The sequence below is a fragment of the Melanostigma gelatinosum genome (assembly GCF_949748355.1).
Source record: "Melanostigma gelatinosum genome assembly, chromosome: 17".
Classification (NCBI taxonomy): domain Eukaryota; kingdom Metazoa; phylum Chordata; class Actinopteri; order Perciformes; family Zoarcidae; genus Melanostigma; species Melanostigma gelatinosum.
The window spans coordinates 12,375,389-12,398,889 of NC_136650.1; the positions used below are offsets into that span (position 1 = coordinate 12,375,389).

Here is a 23,501-nt window from a genome sequence, read left to right on the forward strand (position 1 = left end):
ATTTTTTTTCCGCAGCAATGTGGACACTGATGAACTCTGTGGTAAGTTGATCCTTCACCTACGTTAGGACCACTTTTAATATTGGTAAAAAGCTGTACTGTAGCTTTATCTTGCTTACCTCACAGTCAGGAGCACCGTAGACCCAGCATGAGGAAAGAACCATTCAAGATTTTGTCACATGCGCTGTGACCAAACCCCTGCAGCGCTGTGTGACTGAGCTGTCACACAGCGCTGTCACACAGCGCTGCTTTAACAAAACACCTACAGCCCTATCCCAGTTGCTTAACTCACAAAATGTTTTCTCCTTTATGTTGTCATTCTGCTGTGAAGAGTATTTCTCCCAGCACCTCTGTGAATATGAGAATGTTCTCGCTGCCTTAGAAGACCTGAATATGTCCATACTGAAGGCGATGGACAAAACAAAGAAGGTAAGACGATAGAAATGAAATCATCATTGGAAATATAAACCTGCTTTTCTCAAAACACACTTGCTACTTCTCTATCTCTCATGTTTCCGTATTTTAAAAAAATCTGGAATCATATCTGTAATTCTTCCGGGCATACACTGGAGGATATTTTAGATATTTTTTAGGATATTTTAGAATTCTATTTCCATTCATTCCCGTATGTATATGCAGAAGTTTAGCTGCTCACAAAATACACAAAGTAAGCGGCGTTAGCAGTGTGTGTATGGTGTGTGTGTGTTTCTGTTTGATGTGGCTGAAAAGAAAGGCTGTGACATTCGTGGCAAATTGTGTTAAAATGGTCACTGAAAGAAAATGGCACGAGAGAAATCTGCTAAATGGATGCTATTTCTATTTATGTTAAGAGAACATTATCCGCCCATATCGTTTATTTTAATTAACATCCCCGTGACACACTGATACACAGACCCACACCTCCACACAGTGAACATCACACTGACATATCATGCAGAGCGCATAATGATAATAATGTGAGATGTTTGATTTACTCACAGCATGTCCTAAACTCCACCTCTCAAATCTCGGCATGCTCCTCTGCTGCCTTACTGGCTTCCTCAGATCTCCCATTAGTCAGATTTCCATTACAGAGCGAAAAAAGGGACGAGCCGGTACTCATTGATGCTACCCTGCAGAACAAAGCATGTTATGATTCTTTTTGTACTTGTAGCCAAAATTAAATAGGTTTTGGCTGCGTAACCAAACAAATACTGCGTTTGATCATGCCTTGGAAAAACCTTCATTTCGTCTCGATCTTACTAGAGCTGTGGCAGAAGCTGAGTACCTTTTAGATGATCAGACGGGTATCAAAAGGGGGATTACGAAGGAGAGAAAGGCAAACAGATGGGGATGAAGGTCAATGATCAGAAATGGCAGAAGAAAAACAGAGGACTGAAGGGACAAATGCTAGAATGAGGAAGAGAGGCATACATCTGGAGGGAGAGCTTTTTTGTTTGTTTCTGCCACCCTATCTTTCTCTGCAGTATCTCATCTGGCACATATGACACACGCTGCGAGGCTCAAATCGCCCCTCTGATCTGCACTGAAGCAGTCACGTCTCATTCTGCTTCAGAGAGTGGGAGTAAAACCGTTAACCAATTATTGGTGGCAGTTCTTTATTAACGCAGAGAGCGGTGACACACAATGACATCCAACTTCAACACCTCAGAGCTGTGGGGACAAAGATGAATGCCAATGGAAGATACAGATTTTTGTGTGTGGTAAATGTTTTGACACTTACTGAGCAGAAAAAAATGGCAGTGAGGGGGAGATTTTAAGAAAAAAATGGCATCAAATAATATATGATTTCAATACATGCATATAAAGAAACTTGAACATATTCTATAAAGTAGAGAACCAATATATATCCTTTGAATAACTTTTTCCACTCAAAGAGAAATATATTTTTCTTGAAATGGGTTCTAAAAGGTTGGATCTGCTGTAAGTGAATTACACGTGCCTTCATTTCTGCAAAAGAAACGACACATACAAACACTTCTGCAATCCCTTTGCAATCTTTCATGGACCTCAACTTTCACCGACATTTGATAAATGCACCTGAAATAGTTTTCTGTTAAGAATAAGAATCTCAGGAGAACAGTTGAGAGCAGGAAGTGAGACAGCAGGAGAGAAAGAAGAGAAACAGTAGAGGCAGCATGTGTTTTAAGGATTGTTTTGTCATTCGAAAAGGGAATATTTATCTTGCTGCAGACTTTTAAAAGCCTCCAGCTCACATGAGGTACACTGGAGAAACAACCAGTCTCACAAATCAGGTTTTCTTGTTCCCTCACAGATATAGTGTGTGAAATGAATGAATGAATGAATGGCGATTTACTTATTTATTATACCTTTACTGTTTGACTATTTATTGTACTTGTTTTGTTTTTTATTTTTCCTGTTTGGTTTTCTGCTGATGTCTGTTGTTGTCCCCCTTTTCTGCTGTAATCCTGCTGTGAGACTAATAAAGGATTCTCTTATCTTAAAACAAATAACTGTGCTCAAATTGGACATAATTGAGGAGTTATTGGCCAAGGCAATAACTTTGAAATCAAATTACAACACTATAATGTGAACACACTGCCGATGTCCCCCTGGCGTTTACTCTCTGGAACCTACACAATGGTTTTCTCCTCTACAATGCCATCCATTATTTGACCTTAAATGTGTCATATTGAGAGATAATCAACTTATGGCAAGCTGCATTTACCTTTTAGCCAGTATTTGCTTAGCAAGGAGGAGAACAGATACTGCATTAGTAAGGCTCAGCCGTCTCTGGTACGGACTGTATATGCATTTGAGTGGGTGGTCTCTGGCTGTGGATGTGTGTGAGGGGGCTGCCTGCATGTTTTGTGAGGTGTTCCCTTTATTTGCATTGTAAAAAGTATTAGTGCGTATTTGTGTGCGCTAACGTTTGCGCAAGCGTATGTGGTTGATTGTGTGTGTGTGCTTTTGTGTCCTCAAACATCCATGCCCGTGTGCGGGGGAGCTGGAACAAGACGGTGCATCTGAAACAAAGCCAGGCATGTATGTATGTGCATCTGTGCTGAGACACTAAGGGTCTCATTTTGCACAGATACTCTTGCCAAAGCTATTTAAAGGCTTCCCATACCAAACCTCCTGTATCAGCGAGAGGAAGTTGCTGTTAACTTCACAGTTTATTGTAGTATTAGGGGTGCAATCATTTGTTTTCAGAATGCAAAATGTTTTTAATTATAAAGATAAACCGAGATAACATCTAGCACTGTGGTTGAATGGTAAAATGCACATGCAATCTGAACTACGAGCTGTTGGCAAGTTCAAAATTAGCAAAGTAATGGACAGTAAGTATTTCCTAAATGGGGATTGACACATAACTAAATTAAAACAGGTTGCACGACTCAAACTAATTCTTATTTAGTATCGTCAACACATCTGACCTGACACTCAAAATGCTGTTTAATGAATATATGACTTTTTAAAATTGTGTCACAAGTACACACAATGTACTTCTAACTACGAATCATAAAACAGTAAACCGGCACTGCACTAGTAAACTGAAAAGGTGACAATATCACAATGTTGTGTTCTCGACTTGTTTCCGCTGTCTCCAAGGGGCTAACAAATCAGCTGTTGCAGGTTCAAGTTTCAGGGTGCATCCTGAGGTAGCAGATCACCAGTTGAAACTATAGCCTGTAATTTCTTAGAGTGTAGGAAGGATTTTACACACAAACTTAGTGTTAAATGTATTAATAGCTGGAGAAACTCAGTCCACGTTCTCTTGTTCTGGCACTTTGAGGTGATCAGTAAGAAAGGCTTTCAATCAGCTTCTTTTGGACATTATTTGATGATGATTTGCAATCAGGATTTAAAAAATACTGAGGTAAAGTCCTTTTACAGTGGGTGAGGTATGATTGCATGGCAAGGTAACAGCCCAGACTATAAGGCTCAGTGTGATATTTAGCAGCAGTGCATCGACAAAGAACTCAATTGACCTTTTGTACAACTGAAAATGAAAGATCAATAGAAAAGGCAAAAAGGAAAACCAATTGCGGACCTTAAGCTGTATAAAATGACGACAGATTGGTGAGGTGGACACACACACACACACACACACACAAAGGAACAGATCACAGGAGGTAATCTATGCTCAGATGGTAGACGGGAGACTGACCTTTACCAGTTTTGTCGCGACTCACTCTCACTGTGTGCATGTGCATGTGTGTGTGCATGTGTGTGTGCTGATATTCAGAATGTCAGGGGATCAAACAATACTGATGACCGATAGCAATTCAGAGTTTTTAAATCAAACACAGCAGAAACCACAGCGTTTTTCTATTTTTCTTTCTGTGAAAAACAGAGTGACGGTTGTTTTTTCTCACATTTTAGGACTAGCTGTTCAATCTTTAATCTGATTTGCTGCTCGGATCGATGTGAAAAAAGACTGAGTGTAATGATCTGCTCTATATTCTGGAGAAGAGTTCAGCTCAACTAGGATATGTTTGGGCAATTCCGCAGGCTGATAATTAAATCCAGATTTCAAAATCAAGCCATCTTCATTGTACTTTTTAAAACACAATAATTACCAATAGACAATACATTTTCCTGTCTCTCCCCCTCTTTCTTTGTCTGGCACACACACACACACACACACACATTAACCATTCTCTAATCTTCACGAACAAGTTTGTCGAGTGAGCAAACTGTGGGAGCTGGCGTGCAAACAGCAAACTCTGTCAATCAATCACTCTCCTTCGATTAGATCCAAAACAGCACTCCGCCCTCCTGCTCCGGCCCACATGTTACAAATGATGCCTCTCCAAAATATCATTCAATTAGATCCCCCCCCCCCCCCCCCCATCAACTTACTGAACAAACAAAACAAAATGACACATAATACCTCCACCGGAAATACTTATTTCTTATACGTGATTATGATTGATGATTGATGATGATGATTGAAGTCTGTTACGCAGATACCTGTTCCTGCCGATCAGAAACATGGTGTAAAACAATGAGGTCAGTGTATAGTTTTGGTTTTTCACATGATGAACACAACACCAGAAGGTGTTCTTTAAGACCCCAAGCGTCATTGAAACTAAATCATTAAAATGTAGTTGTTTGAAAAACACATATTATTTCTGTCCTCCAATAGTTGCAGTCAAATTTGCATCTTTTATAAAATCATATAACTGCTGTGAAGTATTCTTTTGGAGTGTCTATAATAACTTTTAGCTGATTCCAGCAAAAAATATGATTAATTGCTGCATTAGTCTGGGTCAGCAATGGAAATAAATCCGGTCGTATGCTCAACAAAGTCTAATATTTGTATTTAACAAATACATTAAACAAAAATAAAATGATATCCAGCATGATTTAAATGCTGATGTTAAGTTGCTAACTTCAGTACTACAGACACATCTATGATTCGGTGATGAATGAATGAATGAGTTATACGTTTGTAGCAAAATGGATTAATACAACAGAAACTCACACTCCCTTCCTGTTTTACCTGTAAATATACTCATTAAAAGCTTCGCACCCTTCCTTCATGCATATAAGTTGATTTCTTATTTTATTCTATTCAACTTGAATTATTCTGTTGTCTTCTTATCATTTAAGATTGTTCAAATACAAGTTAAGAGGCAGGCTTTAGGAGAGGTTGAGTGTAAAACCCCCAGATTGTTCATGTTCTTCCTACTCCCTCTTGTTTCATGTCATCTTTTCTAAATGATTGATCTTTTAAGCGTCTTTTAATTAGCAGAAGAAGCTTGGACGTTGAGTGACTCCCGACTGGCATGCGGAACTTGTCGCTGCTCTCGTTGCTCGATCATCCTTTCTTTTTATCGTGCCTCCCACTCTAACGCTCCTCCACCTCCTTCCTCGTGATTGGCAGGATTATCAAGAGTCCACCCACCTGGAGCAGTTTGTGACCCGCTTCTTGCTGAAGGAGACAACCAATCAGCTGTATTCGCTTCAAAGCTCTCTCGAGTGTGCCATGGAAACCACAGCCGAGCAGACTCGCCAGGAGAAGTAAGAACAAATCTACACGCACAATCTATCTCATACACACACATACAATTAGTCCTTAAAACATGAACCAATTATATTGTACAATGGCATTAATTACAGTTATCACATCTAGTGTGACAATTTTGTCCAAACCAAGCACACTAATTTACATCCTACATTTCAGATTTACATGATGCTTTCATCCAAGGTGCTGCACAACAACACAGGTTCCTGTATTTATAAAGACCAGCTGCTTTTCTCTGTAATCCATCAGATATCTAAATTCCTTTATTTGTGTTGATCACTCTGTAACCTTCCTATGGGAAAAATATACATGGAGGGAGAAAATTGAAAAGGGATTGTCAAGATTTGAGAGAAATAATACATGGAGACCAAAAAAACACAACAAATACAAGGAAAGATGGTTTCAATGTCCTGTGATCTGAAATCAAAATGACATGATCAAAGGATATGGGGGATAGTAGTAAATCACTGAAGGTGAAAATAACAGTAAACAACAGTAAAATAATCTTCACCTAAGCCCCTTTTACACAAAGATTCCTCAAAACTGCTGTAATGAAGATGTGTCTTTACGCCGGCTTTGCTTTTTCACACTGAATCAAACAACAGTAGCATAATGTTGCCTCGGTGTGTGATTTTAGAAAGAAGAAGAGGCGTGACATGTACCGGTAACATAACAAGTGTCTGTCGCCTCATTCTGTCTTCATGCCTGTATTATAGAACGGCGAGGCTGAATATTATATTCAAATGAATTCACCTAAAGATGCAATATTGAATATATACACATATAGGAATTGGATAAACTGACTTTGTAGAATGAAAGATGACACAACTCTACAGAACGTTTTAATATCAAAACTTTGTTTTGGTTTAACGACCTACCACTTTACTGTTTTGGGTCACTCTCACGGTTCTCATCAGCCTCGTTTCCAGTCACATCAGGCAGTTAGCAAACAGACAACGTAAGATTGTACGATTTGAATATACAGGATTTACAGTCGTCAGGCGGTAGCGGACACAAACATGACTCAAAATCAATGCCAATGGGCCTCTGTGTCTGCTTCAGTCAGGCAGATGTTATGTTTACAGCTTGCTGTGCCACCCTGAAGTGTTCAAAAAAATCAATTAACACAGGCTTTGCTACTGCTTTGTTCTTAACTGAAAGCTATTTACTGTAACCCCAAAAATGTGCAAAATGTGACTTTTTTCTACACAAGAAATCTATTGTTTGTGGATCAAAACATTGAAAGAAACTGAACAAGGATGAAGGCCACAGCGGACACATCGAGGATAAGAACATGACCTTAATGGGATTATGGTTTCCTTATTAGCATGTTTATAAATGTTCCGTCTGTGTCTGATAATAAACAACCAGCCGCTGACTGTGTGGACAGTCGATGATTAAACCTGAGACACTTGTTTTGAGGGGGTTCTCTCTGCCTTTGTCTGTCTGTGTCTGTGTGTGTGTGTGTGTGTGTGTGTGTGTCCGTCTTTTTGCGACCCCTCACCTGTCTGTGGTCTCACTTGTTGCAGCCTCAACACAACCGAGCAGTGATTTGCGTATTTCTGCTTGATTGCAGTTTGAAAGGATTGTTGTGTCCCTTCTCTCCCTATATGTTTAAACTTATTCTCAGAGGCAGAACATGATGTGCTTTGAGGCTCCCACCGACTCTTCCCTTCTTTCTTGTCCTCTTCGAAATGTTTCTATCTCCCTCTCATGTCAAAGTGCGTCTGTCCCTCGCTCCTAGAGCAGCTTCTTCTCCTGCAGCACCCGTCTCTGAATTGCCACACTTCAATAATTCCCCCGTGCATCTGAGTGCTATCACTCTGTTCTTCCAGACATCCAGAGGACCTGGTTGTTTCTCTGGTGGCTTAAAATTGGTTTCTGTGGTCTGTTTTTTTATGTATGAAGAGGACACCTGGAGCATCATGGATGCATGGCATGACTCAGAGCTGAGCGTGAGCTTTGTATTCATAAGTTGTACTGTTCATTTCAAAAGCAATATTACTTTCCTCTTGGTAATTTGTTGTTATTTGCCCAATAGATAACCCTTTATTTCTTTTTAATTAATCTGCATAATCATTTCATTATTTCACTAATCATATCCTGGCTTTAAAACAGAATAGGTGAAACATGGACAAAAAGGTCCTGGATCGCTAATTCAGGCCACATAGTTTGCTCAAACAGAGATTAACCTCCTCTTCCTTCGTCTTTGTTGACATACAGCTTGTGGAAGGAACATGAAGAGGCAAAGGCTGCTGATCTTTGCTCGATGCTGGTCTCAGATGGGTTTTAGCAATTAAAGTTAATACAGTATGACTCAGTGGAAGACCGAGGGGGACTTGTCAACGGTTCCTCCTGCTCCGTACATCAAGCAAACACACACATTTAACTCGTGGGTTAATTATGCATTCTGCGTTTCCCCCAGATGTAGGAGGAGGCATTTAAAATCTATTACAAGTGTCATATGAAGCAACCATGTATTCTCGACCAAATGAGATCATTCTGAATAAGATGAATGTGATTTTAGTACCGGTATATTAGAAAACACATATTCACAGATCTACGATAGATTGCTCACTATATATGAGATTTACTGTAGTTAAAGCTAAAAAGCCAAGTTCTGAATAAAGTCTATGGATGAAGAGAAAAGTTTAACGTTTAGAGAGTTAGATGACAAGATGTATACCACTCTCAATGTGAACAATCTACAGCTAGCCGCTCATTAGCATAGCTTAGGCCACAGTTAAATCAAAAACAGTTTTTTTGACAAAGAATGTTGTCGGTATCTTGAAAGGAATTACCAGTGGTGTATAAAGTACTCAAAAGCTATACTTGAGTAAAAGTAAAGATACCTTACTGGAAAACTACTCCAGTAAAAAGTCACCTATTAGAATACTACTTGAGTAAAAGTCTTAAAGTATCTGATATTTGTTGTACTTAAGTACAAAAGTACTTAAGTATCAAAAGTAATTTTCTGATATTAAATGTACATCACAACCTGAACATTAAATGAACATCATAACCTGTTCATTGAAAGTAAAAGTACAAGTAAATGCTGTTAATTAAAAAGCAAAGGGTCAGAATTGTGAGAATTATGAAGTTTATTCTTTTAAGTGCTGTGGCATCATGACCAAGGACATGGAGCTGTGTTGAACATAATTGGGTTGGCTGTGATCCATCCAGGAGCAACGATGTTCAACATAATATATTGTACATAAGTATACTTTTGCATCTACTATGAACTTATCATCATAATTCTCCGAAAAGCAATATGACACTATGAAGGAGTTGTAACAGTGCGTTTATAAGTCTGCTCAAGGATGTAGAGGACCAATGCATAATATTATGTTCAGCAAAACATATCCACTTGATGCATCAGGTCAGTGTTGTGAGAAAGGACACCTGCCTTGTAAACTCCTGTGGGCCTGATTTGAACACAATAGGCAAAGGTTTTGCTCAAGATGAATCTGCAATTGGGCGACTGCTACCATCATAACTCCATCTGATCATCCACAACATGACTCAAATATCAAAACATGATCAATACTAAAGCAGCAACACAGTCATTACTTGAAACTGAAACATGTCCTGTTCATCTTCAAAAGAAGTTGGTTTTCAAAATTGTGAGAATTCAGTCTCGTTCTTCTTGGGCTGAAGACTAGTCCTGCGATGCTAAATAGCCTTTCACAGGCCGCTGAGGCAGGTAGAGGTGTGTTCAGCGTTATAGACAGCTTGCACACAGCTGCGAAGGATTTCCCTAATGCTAACGCTAATGCTAACACTAATGCTAACGCTGCGCTCTCTCGGCTCCCGTCAATCCTATGGTGTGGTGGTTAGCTATAGCTAACGTTAGCCAACTAGTGCTGCACAACTGTCAACACTTCCTCAGCTCACTCCTTCCTCAGGGAATCAAAACATCCGCGGCTTTGAGAGCACTTGTTTTCAATTGTGCATTAACGTGACGAACCAATGATTTAACTTGCTGCTAGGACAACTGATTCACCAAACCTGCTTGCTTGCCGTCTGTGTTCCACCACAGTCCCCGACGCTGCTCTCGTGATTTATTTTTTTCTGAAGATAGATTTGATTTTGTAGCGAGTAACGAAGGTTTCAGGGGAAATGTATCGGAGTAAAAGTATCAGTTTTCTTTGCAAAATGTAGTGAAGTAAAAGTAAAAGTCAACAGAAATATAAGTAGTAAAGTAAAGTACAGATACCCAAAAAAACTACTTAAGTACAGTAACGAAGTATTTCTACTTCGTTACTATACACCACTGGTTATAAGGCAGGGTGTTGCTGGTATAATGTGAATATAATATAACTGTTATTAAAGCACCAGATTGTGTTTGCAAAGTGATAGAAGTGTAACTGAAGATATGTGGCGTAACTGTTTCGTTTTGTTGTTGTACTTAATGTTTTGAGTGCATTTACTGTCAGTGTTTGTCATGTAATTAGCTGTCGAGATAATAGCCCAAAGTTGAGCTAAGTGGCTAACCTGGCTAGCAAGCCTGTATTCTGTGTGTTTGCTTTAAGAGTTTACTATTGCTAGTATTTCAGTTCTATAATTCGTTTTCTGTTTATTTCAGAAACTCTGTCATTCTTCGGTCATTCATCGGTGATCTATTGTTCAACTCATGCATGATCTGTAAATCTGTCAACAAACCATAATACTGAATACGTATGGATCAAACAGATGTCTGCGTGTTCTCTGACCGGAACCCTGTTGTGGTCAAGAATCCTCTTTAAATCAGCAACTCAGGGGTCGAATCCCCAACAAATACAGTTTATTTATTTTCTCCTGTGCTGTTATTGGTATCCACTGCCTGTAATCTGTGTCGATAAAGTAGAATCATTCATGTTGTGTTGTTTATTTGCTGTGTATTTGTTAGAAAATGCAAAGTCCAGGCAAGTTTCCCACCATGCTTTGGCGCCAAAGCTATTATTTGTTTGAAACGAATAATAGCTTTGGCGCCATCATGTGGCGCCAAAGCTATATACTGTAAAATGACTTCACACCACGTTGTTCACTGAAACGTCAAGCTTTTTAGAATTTGTAATCACTCAAATGTTTAGGTTCTCTATTATGCATACATATTGTGGCAGTAGTTGGCTGCTGTGTGAAGTACACAGATACAGAAAGTTTGCCCCTTGACGATTTGTTTCCTAATTGTACAAGACAAGACCAAATACAATATGAAAGTGGCACATCAGCAAGTGAGTCAAGGTTGGAAAGCTCTTTATTGTCAAAAAAAGGGAAAATGTTTAAAAAAGTATAAAAGTGTGTGTGTGTAATGTGTGTGTGTGTGTGCATGTTTGCAGATTGTTAGACAGCTGTAGGTGCCATTTCTGCTTCAGCTGTAGGTGGAGTCTGTGATTCAGGTGTAGGTGGAGTCTCAGGTGTAGGTGGAGTCTCTGCTTCCGGTGTAGGTGTGGCCTGTGCTGAAACAGCGTCTATCAAAGCCGCCATCTCTTCATGATGGGTCTCTGACAAGCATAAGTAAACAGTGTCAAATATGTTTACTGCGTGTAGGATTAGTATCAAGTGTATATAAGAGAAGTTTGTAATTATGGAATGACAATCGTGAATAGCAGGTACGATAATTACCATCTAGAAAGTCCTCTTCATCAGCGGCTATTAAAGCCGCTCTGTTCTGCTCATCCAGTTGATATTTCAGTTTTCTGCATTCCTGGGTTGACTTTTCCAGCTCTCTGCGCAGGTATTTCACTCGTCTGTCATGTTTAGATTGTTCTTTTGATCGTTCTTTTCCCCGATTGACCATGTGCGTAGTGACATCACTACATGTCTGCAGGCATGTACTGTACAGTTTATGTCTGGTGACTTCAGTATCTCCACAGCTATACTGTAAGGAAATAGAGCAAACACGGCAAAATGTAAGTAAATGACAACAATGTGATAGAAGGTATCTTTAATAATCATGTTCTAAGTAAGAACAGTTGAACTTACGGTAAGAAGTTGACAGGCCTGTATGAGTGATTTGATTTCCGGGTCATCTGTTGTCTGGAATTTTGATGGGGATGAAAATGCCATTGCTGTGAAACACACAAGAAAAGGTTTATTCAATATCAGAATCAGAACTGCTGCACAAACGAACAGATAACAGGACTATAATCCAGTGAGCGTAATGCAGCCTTTATTTTAGTGAAATGAGAGTTCACTCAAATAAAAAACCATGAAATTATTTATAATCCATCCAGTTAAATGTCAAAACGGAGAATAATAATTGATGTATACAGTCTTTATTTTAACTGTAAGTGAGGCGAATTCTCCTGCTGTAAGTTGGTGTTAATATCTAACAGAGAAGGCAGTTAATATCTAAAAGAGAAGAAGCTTACCAAGTAAAGTTGATTTCGTGGAGATGTTGGTCGAACAGCTGTCTGGGCTCATCTGTGCTGTGTGACAATTTGAGACGTATTTTATAGCTGGAACCACGCCCCCTTTACCTCACGTATCAGCAGGTCACTGGTATGAATAGATTGGAAACCCATTGGTAAAGCTATTGATCAGTGAACGAGGACAATGTGTTGATGAAGCTATGCGTAATTGCAATCATGGTACATTCAGGCCTGGACAATACGAATTCAAATGAAGCGGTTGCTATGCAAACGAAAGTAATTGTCTTGGAATCAGACTGGTGGTTTGGGATCACAGATACCGGTCCGTAGATCAGCAGATGATGTCAAACCGGTTTGGTCAAGCTATTGATCTGTAAATGAGGATAATTTGTTCCTGCAGCTTGAGATGAGCCGGTTTCAGGAGATCTGACATATTTTCAAGGTAGACATCTGTAAATAAAACAAGTATTAAAAAACATATTGACTACATGAGACAGAACGGTTCAAGTCATGCTTCATGTGGGATAAGAACGTTTTTGGTGAAAAACCTCTTTCTGTTCCCGGAGCCTGTTGTCTGGCTGTTTGATGATGCAGAAACAGCTGTTAAACATAAACAAAAAACATATCATATACACTGAATAGAATACACGATTAACCGTTCAGCAAACCGGCTGAACTGTAACTGATTTTAAATCTTCAGGTGGTAGAAATGAAAGACATCAAATGTTTACTCTCAGCTCTGCACATGTGGCTTTGAAGGAGAGATACTCAGCATCCCTCTCTCCAGCGCTTCATCTTCATCCATCACTGAGATGCAAACAGATGAGAATTAGAACGTCATTAAATTAATATCTTCTTGCACTTCTTGTATAATGTAATAAACATTATTTTAACAGTGATGGAGAAAGTCTACACATCTTGTACTTCAGTAAAATATGTATTAATACCACCACATGGTGTAAATAGTTGAAGTAAAAGTCCTGCATTCAAATCTTACTTACTCAAAGTCTGACTTAAGTAAAAGTACAAAAAAGCATGTGTTCATCACTTTAATGACTTTATATACTGCTGGTAGTTTAATCTGAAATAACACAATTTATTAATTGAGTATATGTTGTCTGATATCCTTAATCTGCCAAGTAACTAGTAACTAGTGTTTTAGAAGCAAAACCAAGTCTGAATGTTCTTTCCGGAATGCCTGCATTTTGTTGGCAACGCTCCTATGCGTAATTGCAGTCATGGTACATTCAGGCCTGGACAATACGAATTCAAATGAAGCTGTTACTATGCAAACGAAAGTAATTGTCTTGGAAACAGACTGGTGGTTTGGGATCACAGATACCGGTCCGTAGATCAGCAGATGATGTCAAACCGGTTTGGTCAAGCTATTGATCTGTAAATGAGGATAATTTGTTCCTGCAGCTTGAGATGAGCCGGTTTCAGGAGATCTGACATATTTTCAAGCTAGACATCTGTAAATAAAACAAGTATTAAAAAACATATTGACTACATGAGACAGAACGGTTCAAGTCATGCTTCATGTGGGATAAGAACGTTTTTGGTGAAAAACCTCTTTCTGTTCCCGGAGCCTGTTGTCTGGCTGTTTGATGATGCAGAAACAGCTGTTAAACATAAACAAAAAACATATCATATACACTGAATAGAATACACGATTAACCGTTCAGCAAACCGGCTGAACTGTAACTGATTTTAAATCTTCAGGTGGTAGAAATGAAAGACATCAAATGTTTACTCTCAGCTCTGCACATGTGGCTTTGAAGGAGAGATACTCAGCATCCCTCTCTCCAGCGCTTCATCTTCATCCATCACTGAGATGCAAACAGATGAGAATTAGAACGTCATTAAATTAATATCTTCTTGCACTTCTTGTATAATGTAATAAACATTATTTTAACAGTGATGGAGAAAGTCTACACATCTTGTACTTCAGTAAAATATGTATTAATACCACCACATGGTGTAAATAGTTGAAGTAAAAGTCCTGCATTCAAATCTTACTTACTCAAAGTCTGACTTAAGTAAAAGTGCAAAAAAGCATGTGTTCATCACTTTAATGACTTTATATACTGCTGGTAGTTTAATCTGAAATAACACAATTTATTAGTTGAGTATATGTTGTCTGATATCCTTAATCTGCCAAGTAACTAGTAACTAGTGTTTTAGAAGCAAAACCAAGTCTGAATGTTCTTTCCGGAATGCCTGCATTTTGTTGGCAACGCTCCTATGCGTAATTGCAGTCATGGTACATTGGCCTGGACAATACGAATTCAAATGAAGCTGTTACTATGCAAACGACAGTAATTGTCTTGGAATCAGACTGGTGGTTTGGGATCACAGATACCGGTCCGTAGATCAGCAGACGATGTCAAACCGGTTTGGTCAAGCTATTGATCTGTAAATGAGGATAATTTGTTCCTGCAGCTTGAGATGAGCCGGTTTCAGGAGATCTGACATATTTTCAAGCTGGACATCTGTAAATAAAACAAGTATGGTAGTTTAATCTGAAATAACACAGCATTTATTAGTTGAGTACATTTTGTCTGATATCCTTATCTGCCAAGTAACTAACGTTAGTAACTAATGCTGTCAAACACACGTGGCGCAGTTAATGTACTTACGAATATATAAAACATGAATTATTAAACACTGTGAGCTGAAAATGTACAAACATATCAGTGTGAAGTCTGAAGAATGTTGGAGAGCTTCGCTTGACAACAAATAATGATCATAAAACACACTTTCCGCTCTTTCAAGTACACACAAAACTCACACACACATATAAACATGAGCATGTGCATTTACCTGCACACACACATACACACACATCACCAGAGACACCCTTAGGACTTCTCAAAATATGGGCCCGAACAACTTGACAGCACAAAGATAAATCCAAGGTGATGTCACCCTGCGGCTGCATACCGTCTCACTGGCGTTAGCATCACTGTCAGACAATCAAGGCAACGCTGGCATTAGCATCACTGTCAGACAATCAAGGCAACGCAACTGAGTCTGAAAAGAAAAAACTGATTTAGAGAAAATGGCTTTTAGAGACATGTGTTGTAAAACGAAAGTTACGGACGTAACTACGGTTCTATGAATCCTGGATGACCGCCAGAGGCAGTGCTTAACACTGGATGTATCCCGTCTCGCGCATGCGCAGGTCGAATATTTATATCAACAAAGTCACGTGTGACCTCGGATGACCACCGTCATCTATAAGTTCCGGTGTCATCCTGAGCTCAGTCCTATGGAATCTTCTCGCGAGTTCACGGGATTCCGAGTGACCAAGAACTCTGGCGGTCATCCAGGATTCATAGAACCGTAGTTACGTCCGTAACTTTCGTTCTATTTCATCCTTACTGACCGCCAGAGGCAGTGCTTAACACTGGATGACTTATACCAAAAGAGTCACGAGGAAGCACAGTAACTACCCCTTATAGCTCCGGCAGAGAAAATTGGCCAAGAACCCTCCCCAGTGGGTGAGGGCCGGCAACGTTAACTCTGTAGTGTTTGGTGAATGTGCTCGGCGATGCCCATGAGGCCGCCGCACATGTATCCCCCACAGGCACACCACTCAGGCTTGCCCTCGGTGTGGAGACACTCTTGGTAGTGACCCTTCACCCCGGATGGCCGAGCGCAGCCGCTCGCCTTGTATGTATCGGCAATGGCCTCCACTATCCAGTGGGACAGGTGCCGTTTTTCCTTTTTCCCTTAAAAAGGAGCACAGCCCTTCTTAGGCTCACCATAACTGACTATGCAGGCGGTGGCTGCCATATAAGCTCTGAGGGCCCACACTGGGCACAGCAGCCTTGACCTCTCCTCTCCCGATGGGGGAGGGGGGGGGGTCCACTTTGCCAGCTGGATAGGCCGGTTTATATGTGACCGTATCCACCCCCTTGGGAGAAACACTGCCTTAGGCCAGAAAGTGACACCCAAGCCATCTGAGTTCCACCTCAGACATGATTCTTCCACTGATAGGGCATGCAGCTCGCCCCCACATTGAGCTGAATTGACAGCAAGGAGAAAACCGTCTTGCTGATAGCCATCTAGGCTCCGCCTGTGCCAGGGGTTCAAAAGGACAAGCATAAGCTGTCCAGTACCAAGGGTAGGTCCCATGCAGGGGAGACCGGCCCTTATCCAGGAGAGACTGTAGAAACTCAGTACAGCAGGCACGGGGCGCTGTCCTGGGACCTTGTTCTGAGCCGCACACTAGTCGGAGAACAGCTTCCACCTGTTTCTTGTACTGCAGGCAGGTAGACCGCGCACTAGCATTCAGAATAGTCCGTCAGACTGGTTCTATGCAGCCACTCAGCATCCGGTCGGGCCCTCCCGTGACCCCTAATTGAAGGCGGCAGGGATTGGAATGCCAAATCCGACCCTCTAGTTGCGACAGGAGATCCCTCCTGTCGGGGAAGAACTCTGACAAGCTTACAGCAAAAGCAGAGGGAATGGTGGAAAGGCATAAAGAAGATCCTCTGGCCACGTGTGAGCCAGGGCATCTTGACCCAGAGGGCTGGTCCTCCGTCAGGGAGACCCAGTGGGGGCAGTGGGTCGACACGTCTGGCTGCAGCCGCCACTCTCCCGGTGGAGGCTTGTAACGGAACAGGAAAACCACAACCTTGTTCCATTCTCCTGGTGGGTACATTGCCCACAGGCTGGTTAGGCGAGGGGCCTCCCAAGTCAGAAGGCCACGGTGATCCCCGTAGCAACTTCTGCAGATCTGGTGCCCCATCGATAGTTCATGGGAAATCACAGCAGAGGTGCTGTCCACCGGACAAGCACATGCTTTCCCTTCAACATGGAAGGAAGTGCTCGAGCGCTAGCTCTAGAACCTGGACCTGCGGCCTTTCAGCAGACAACTGCCCCCAGGCTGTCCCGTTCTGTCACCCTGCACCCGCCTTGAGAGGCAGGTAACTGTTGTGACAATCTCCTGGTGGAATGGAACCGAGCCCCTGGGGCTCGGTTCCTGGGACACTGTTCGCCAGATATGCACTCCCTCCATGGGGATAGTGAATAGATGAATAGACACTGTTTCGATAATATTATTGCCCTGTATCTGTGCCACTTGGCATCCAAGTGAAGGCTGTTCAGCCATCCGCACTGGGGCGACAGACAGGCCCTCATAGGGCCACCCTAATGAAGGTTATGCTCTGAGAAGGGCTCAGGTAGCTCCTCTCCATGTTCACCTTGAGGCCTACCGGGCCACGTGAGAGAAGGCGAGCAGTGTCCTGTGGCGCCTGAAGCCGGGACGGCGCCTAGGTCAGCCAGTCGTCTAAGTACGGCAGTATGTTCACGCCCTGCGATTGCAGGGGGAAAGGACAGCAGTAACACACTGTGGACACCCATGGGGAGATGGGAGAGTCCGAATGGAAGCACCCAGGACTGAAAGTTGTGGTGACGCACCATGGGAACAGGCGTCGATAGACGTGCACCACTCTCCCTTGGAAATCCGCTGATGGGAGAAAGAACCCTGACAGCCGGCCTGGAGACATCTCCTGGCACCCCTGCCGGGGGGGACGGGGACGTAAGTAGGGTTGTATAGGTAGCGGTCCGGCCTCTCAGCAGGACGCCGAGGCCTGTTGCGCTACTAGGGTAAGCTGGAGGCTGAGAAACGGCCTTGTGGGCCAAAAATGGGACCCCTAGGTCTGGGGGTGCAGGCATGTCCCTGCAAAGACCAGAGAACTGCTGCCAGGTCTGGCTAGCTCTAACAGTCCGCTGAAGCGCCTGTACAGCAGCTGACTCGAACAGCTCACCAGGCTCCACTGGGACAGTATGGAGGGTCCTCCTACATGTCTCAGATAGGGGTGACTGCGCCAGCCAAACCTGGCGGCGAGTCTGAACCAGGGTGGACATCATCCATCCACGTTCCCTCGATATGAGCGCAAACGCCTGCAATGAAGCATCACTGAGCAGAAGCGTCGAAGTAGCCCGCTGCAGAGAATCTGCGAGGGAAAGCATGAGGTGGGAGAGGGAGTTGTCGATACGGTGCACAGCGCTGCTGTGTCCTAAGCCCTGGATAGCAGGTCATCTTTGACCCGACATTGGGTCGAGGGCACCTGGCATCGGGCCTCAGAGTCTCCTCAGGGGAAACTGATGGACGCCATAGTCGTCGAACTGGCTGGCATACGTGCAAGGCCAGATTTGCCACCTCCTGCATGGTCTGATGTAAGGCGGGAGAGAGCCCTGGTGTCTCCACCATGCACGCAACTCCCTCAGATATTCCTCGGAGGGAGGAACAGAAAAGGTGGTGAGGGCGGGAAGGTGCCTGAAGAAGGCACTCACAGGTGGATGCTCCAGCTGCTGTGTATGCCCGGCGTGCAAGCGCCATACCAATGACCAGGGTAGGTTGGTCTGGATTCAGCTGCCCTGACAGGGGGAGGTAGACCTCCCGCATCAGGTGTTCCACTTCGGCCAGCCTAGCAGACCTTACTGCTCAAGGCGTGATGCCGCAGGTCCTGCCTGGGTTCTCCCTGCTAGGGCAAGAGGTCAGGGCCGTCCTCCGGCTGAAGAGGAGCTATACAGGTCCTACAGCCGGGAGAGTTGAACATGGCCGCGATTCTGGTGGAACCCTTGTCCCACTAGTTTATGCGGAATTCCCAATCAGTCCGAGCGAGAGCGCTCTGCTGAAGGTTGAGAGAACAGGCAGGGGGCAGTCAGTGGCGAGTGATCCTTCGGACACTCTTCCCTTAGCCAGCCGCTGCGGATATTGGTGACCCACCAGTTAGCCTGAGCGAGAGCACTCTGCAACTGCGGAAACAGGTCAGGCAAAGTCCTTATAGTGAGAGGGGCGAGGACACTCTCTAAGCCCACTCTCTTCACTAAGATAGTTGCTGCAGATATTAGTGTCCCCCCAGTTAGCTTGAGCGAGAGCACTCTGTTACCGTAAAAACGGACAAAACAGACCACAGTCCGTACAGTGAGAGGGGAGCGAGGACACTCTTCACTAAGATAGTTGCTGCCGATATTGGTGTCCCACCAGTTAGCTTGAGCGAGAGCACTCTGCTACTGTGGAACAGGTCAGGAAAACAGTTCTCCTAGTGAGAGGGGAGCGAGGACACTCTCTTCACTCGGATAGTTGCTGCAGATATTGGTGCCCCACCAGTTAGCTTGAGCGAGAGCACTCTGCTACTGTGAAAACGGACAAAAAACCCCACAGTCCTTACAGTGCGAGGACACTCTCCACTTGGACAGGTGCTGTAACTCTTGGTGTGCTACCAGTTAGCCTGAGCGAGGGCACTCTGCTAACTGATATCCGCTACCGATATGTCCATAATGTTTACAACAATCAATGGACACACAGAGTATTAGCTTAGTCTAGTTAGCCGGAGCGAACTCGACAGCCGTAATGCGTCAAAACCATCAATGGGCACAACCTCAATGTTGATTTAGTATAACTAGCATTCACCGAGTTAGCCTGAGCGAGCACATTCCGCTAACTGTGATCGTTGTAATGCTACAAAGTTGATGGCCACAGCCCCAGTACCAGCTTTGTTTATCTAGTTTCCCACTGAGTTAACCTGAGCGAGGACGCTCTGTTAACTGTGACAGCCGTAAGGATACAAAGTTGCTGGACGCAGTCCCAGTCTCAGCATTTGTTTAGCTAGTTTCCCACTGAGTTAACCTGAGCGAGGACGCTCTGTTAACTGTGACAGCTGTAAGGATACAAAGTTGATGGCTACAGCCCCAGTATCAGCTTTGTTTAGCTAGTTTTCCACTGAGTTAACCTGAGCGAGGACGCTCTGTTAACTGTGACAGCCGTAAGGATACAAAGTTGATGGACGCAGTCCCAGTATCAGCTCTGTTTAGCTAGTTTCCCACTGAGTTAACCTGAGCGAGGACGCTCTGTTAACTGTGACAGCTCTGTTAACTGTGACAGCCGTAAGGATACAAAGTTGATGGACGCAGTCCCAGTATCAGCTTTTGTTTTAGCTAGTTTCCCACTGAGTTAACCTGAGCGAGGACGCTCTGTTAACTGTGACAGCTGTAAGGATACAAAGTTGATGGCTACAGCCCCAGTATCAGCTTTGTTTAGCTAGCCAGCTAGCATCCAAGTTAGCCTGAGTGAAGACACTGCTAACTGCGAATTACGTCAGATGTAAAGATTAAATCTCCATGTACACAACGCCAATGCGGACTAGTGTCTCACAAAGTTTGCCTGAGCAGGAACACTCTGCTAACTGTGATAGCCGTAACACTGTGAAGGGCGGGCCGACAGCGTAATTCTACGCTCTCGTTAGCGCGCCACTCGATTACTAGAGCGGAAGCGCTCTGCCAACCGTGGAACAAACAACTGTTATAGAAAACAATGTTAATCGATCTTACCGATTGCTGTCATCACGACTTAGCTGACCCTTATCAGACTGGTGACGACCGATGATAGGGGCGGCCACCAGTCCGGGGCTCGATGTCCGAACGGCGAACACACCGTTCCCTCCGAAGAGGGACAGCTCGTCGCAGCCTTTGGAGGGCGAGAGAACCGCAACTCCGACCGGTAGTCACAAGGCTACAGCGACGAGCTCTAATATGTCTTGATCGTAGACACATCCTTGTTTAAGCTACCATGGTAGCTAACCTGCGACGCGAGAAGAAAAAAAGGACTGAGCTCAGGATGACACCGGAACTTATAGATGACGGTGGTCATCCGAGGTCACACGTGACTTTGTTGATATAAATATTCGACCTGCGCATGCGCGAGACGGGATACATCCAGTGTTAAGCACTGCCTCTGGCGGTCAGTAAGGATGAAATAGAATCCCATACATTTTGTAAGACACTACAGGTGAATAGGGAACCAAGTATTACATGTTTTCTGACATGTTTAATTATGCAAATGAGGAATTGTCTAATGCTAACTTTTGGTGACTTTAGGAGAAATCTACAGATTTAAAAAGACAAAGTAGTCAAAAAAAAATGTATATACCTAAATACGTATTTTGGATGTTTTCTTTCCACTCGTCTGAAAGAAGAAAAATAACCCAAATTCTTAAAATTGATCAGTGCATGAAAAACACTGTTTTCTCCTAGGGTGCCTCCCCGTAAATATTTACAAGTTGTCCCTCTTCTTTTTCACTGTCTTGGCACAAATGAGTTCATGAAATAAACTATTCAAATTGAACTTCCTACTCATGTTCATCTTTATGTAGTTATTTCAATTACAAAGTCAAGACGTATGTTTATTTTTGAGAGTCAGCAAAGCCCAAATCTTGGTCAGAAATTGTGTGAGACCCATCTGTCATGTGGTGTGATGAGTGCACCACAAAAAACACAGAACAAAGGTCATTTCATGTCAGTTACAAAAGCCTTTCAATCTCAACAATGTTAAAAGAAAATATGCAGACATATTAATTCCTCCCTGTTCTGACTCCAGACAGGGCCCGCTGAAGCCAGAGGTTTTGACCATCCAGTGGTCGGGTCGTCGCTCCAATCGCAGGCTCCAGAGGAACAGCAGCCTCTCTCCGAACAACCCTCTCCTCAGTCTCGTCAATTCAGGTGGGTTCACGTGTTCTGCTGTCTAATGCTGAGTTTGTGCAAATAATCGGAGCATCCCGTTGTGTTTTTATACCGCAGTGCTCCACTCTTGAGTTATGTTGTCTTGTAGCTGCCAGCAGCAGAAAAGCTGCTCGGCCAGAGTCAGAGTGTCTCCACAGGAAGCAGGGCCGAGCACAGAGGGAGGGGAGGGAGGTCGAGTATAGGTGAGGAGAGGGAAACTGAAGTGAGAGACGGAGACAGATTGAAGTGGACAGTTGTGTTCCCATGTGCTCCTGGGTGTCGATCCAAAGCCACTGAGTGCTGCGGCACTCAGGTGGAGGTTTGAGGATGGGAGATGTACGACCTCAGTCTCAAGTCACCGTGTGCTGCGAGTGTGAATACACGTTCACTGTCAGTAAGATAATCACTGAACACAAACTCCTGTCATGATAGACATAAATACTAACAGCTACAGTGTGCCAAGCGCTCCCTGGTTTGTGATGCACAAGTGCACCACTAGCCTGCAGTTTGTTGATGCATGTTTGACTTGCGATGCGTCTCTCTCATGCAGGGCTGCTCACGGTAGACATGATAGTTGTTCAATGGTGAGAGAAGCAATAAACCTGACTGAACACAACAAACAGTCCTCTACTCCCAATTAGGGCTGTCACAGTGTTTTTTTCACCACAGGAAAAACAGGTGGCTAAAACAACGAATGATTGTAATTTCTATCGAATTTATTTTTCTAATAATAATAATGCTATCAGTCAAATTCATCTTTTCATTTCATTCTTTGTTTATCGTGCATTTTGTCTTTTTTTTGGCAAATGAGTTACATCCAAATTATAAGTGTGGGGAAGAGACTCTGTAACAAGAGGCGATGGATTGTTGTCGTAAGTGGAAAATCAAGATGATATAAATATGTCACACTTAAATATCACGGTTATTGCCAACCGATTGGTAGATTGACAATCACACCCCTCCTCCCAAAGCAAACAGAGTCAAAATATTTGACATTTTATAGGATTATGACTTTTCATGATGGGAGAGAAATATTTGTAATATATTTTTAATATATATTTTTGCTGCATATGTTAGATGATATTATTAATTGTATGTATGTGTATTGTTTTGTATTCTACTGCTGTATTTTGAAAAGACAAATTTGGGATTTGGGGCCTTATGAATAAACTTGACTTCCACTGTGGTGGATCATTAAGTTGTATTGTTTTATATTTTCAAAGACGATTGCTTGAAGTCATTACCATAATATACAATACACTTTTTGTTATATTTTGTTATGTATCACTAAAATTATATAATAAGTTTTAAGTTTACTTTATTTAGTGCTGTTAACTGCATTCAAACAATCTTAATGAGAACACAACTTACCTTTATAATCAGACTCTCTTCTTGCCTTGTCGTCATATGTAACTGTTTGCACAGTCAGTTTTCGGTTGAACCTCCATCATGACATCAGCTGTGGTTGCTGGGAGACTTGAGCAGCAGCTGCAGAGCCTCTATGAACTTTGATTACACGCGTCAAAGCGTTTCTATTGATTAGCATGTTTGTGCGCTGCATTACATCAAAGGACACCTTGCAATGCCTCCTGGGACACGGTCACCTTTTTCGAGGTATTCAGGTCAAATAATCAATGGATG

At 42.7% G+C, this 23,501-nt stretch overlaps 1 protein-coding gene across 1 annotated transcript in view; it reads left to right on the forward strand.

Moving 5' to 3' along the window:
• necab1 (N-terminal EF-hand calcium binding protein 1) overlaps positions 1–23,501 on the forward strand; it is a 43,180-nt gene that overhangs the window by 12,367 nt on the left and 7,312 nt on the right. Inside the window, exons 4-7 of the mRNA XM_079288008.1 lie at positions 16–41; positions 331–428; positions 5,854–5,990; positions 21,739–21,860. Coding sequence (XP_079144134.1) covers positions 16–41; positions 331–428; positions 5,854–5,990; positions 21,739–21,860 — 383 coding nt within the window. The remainder of the gene's footprint in view (positions 1–15; positions 42–330; positions 429–5,853; positions 5,991–21,738; positions 21,861–23,501) is intronic.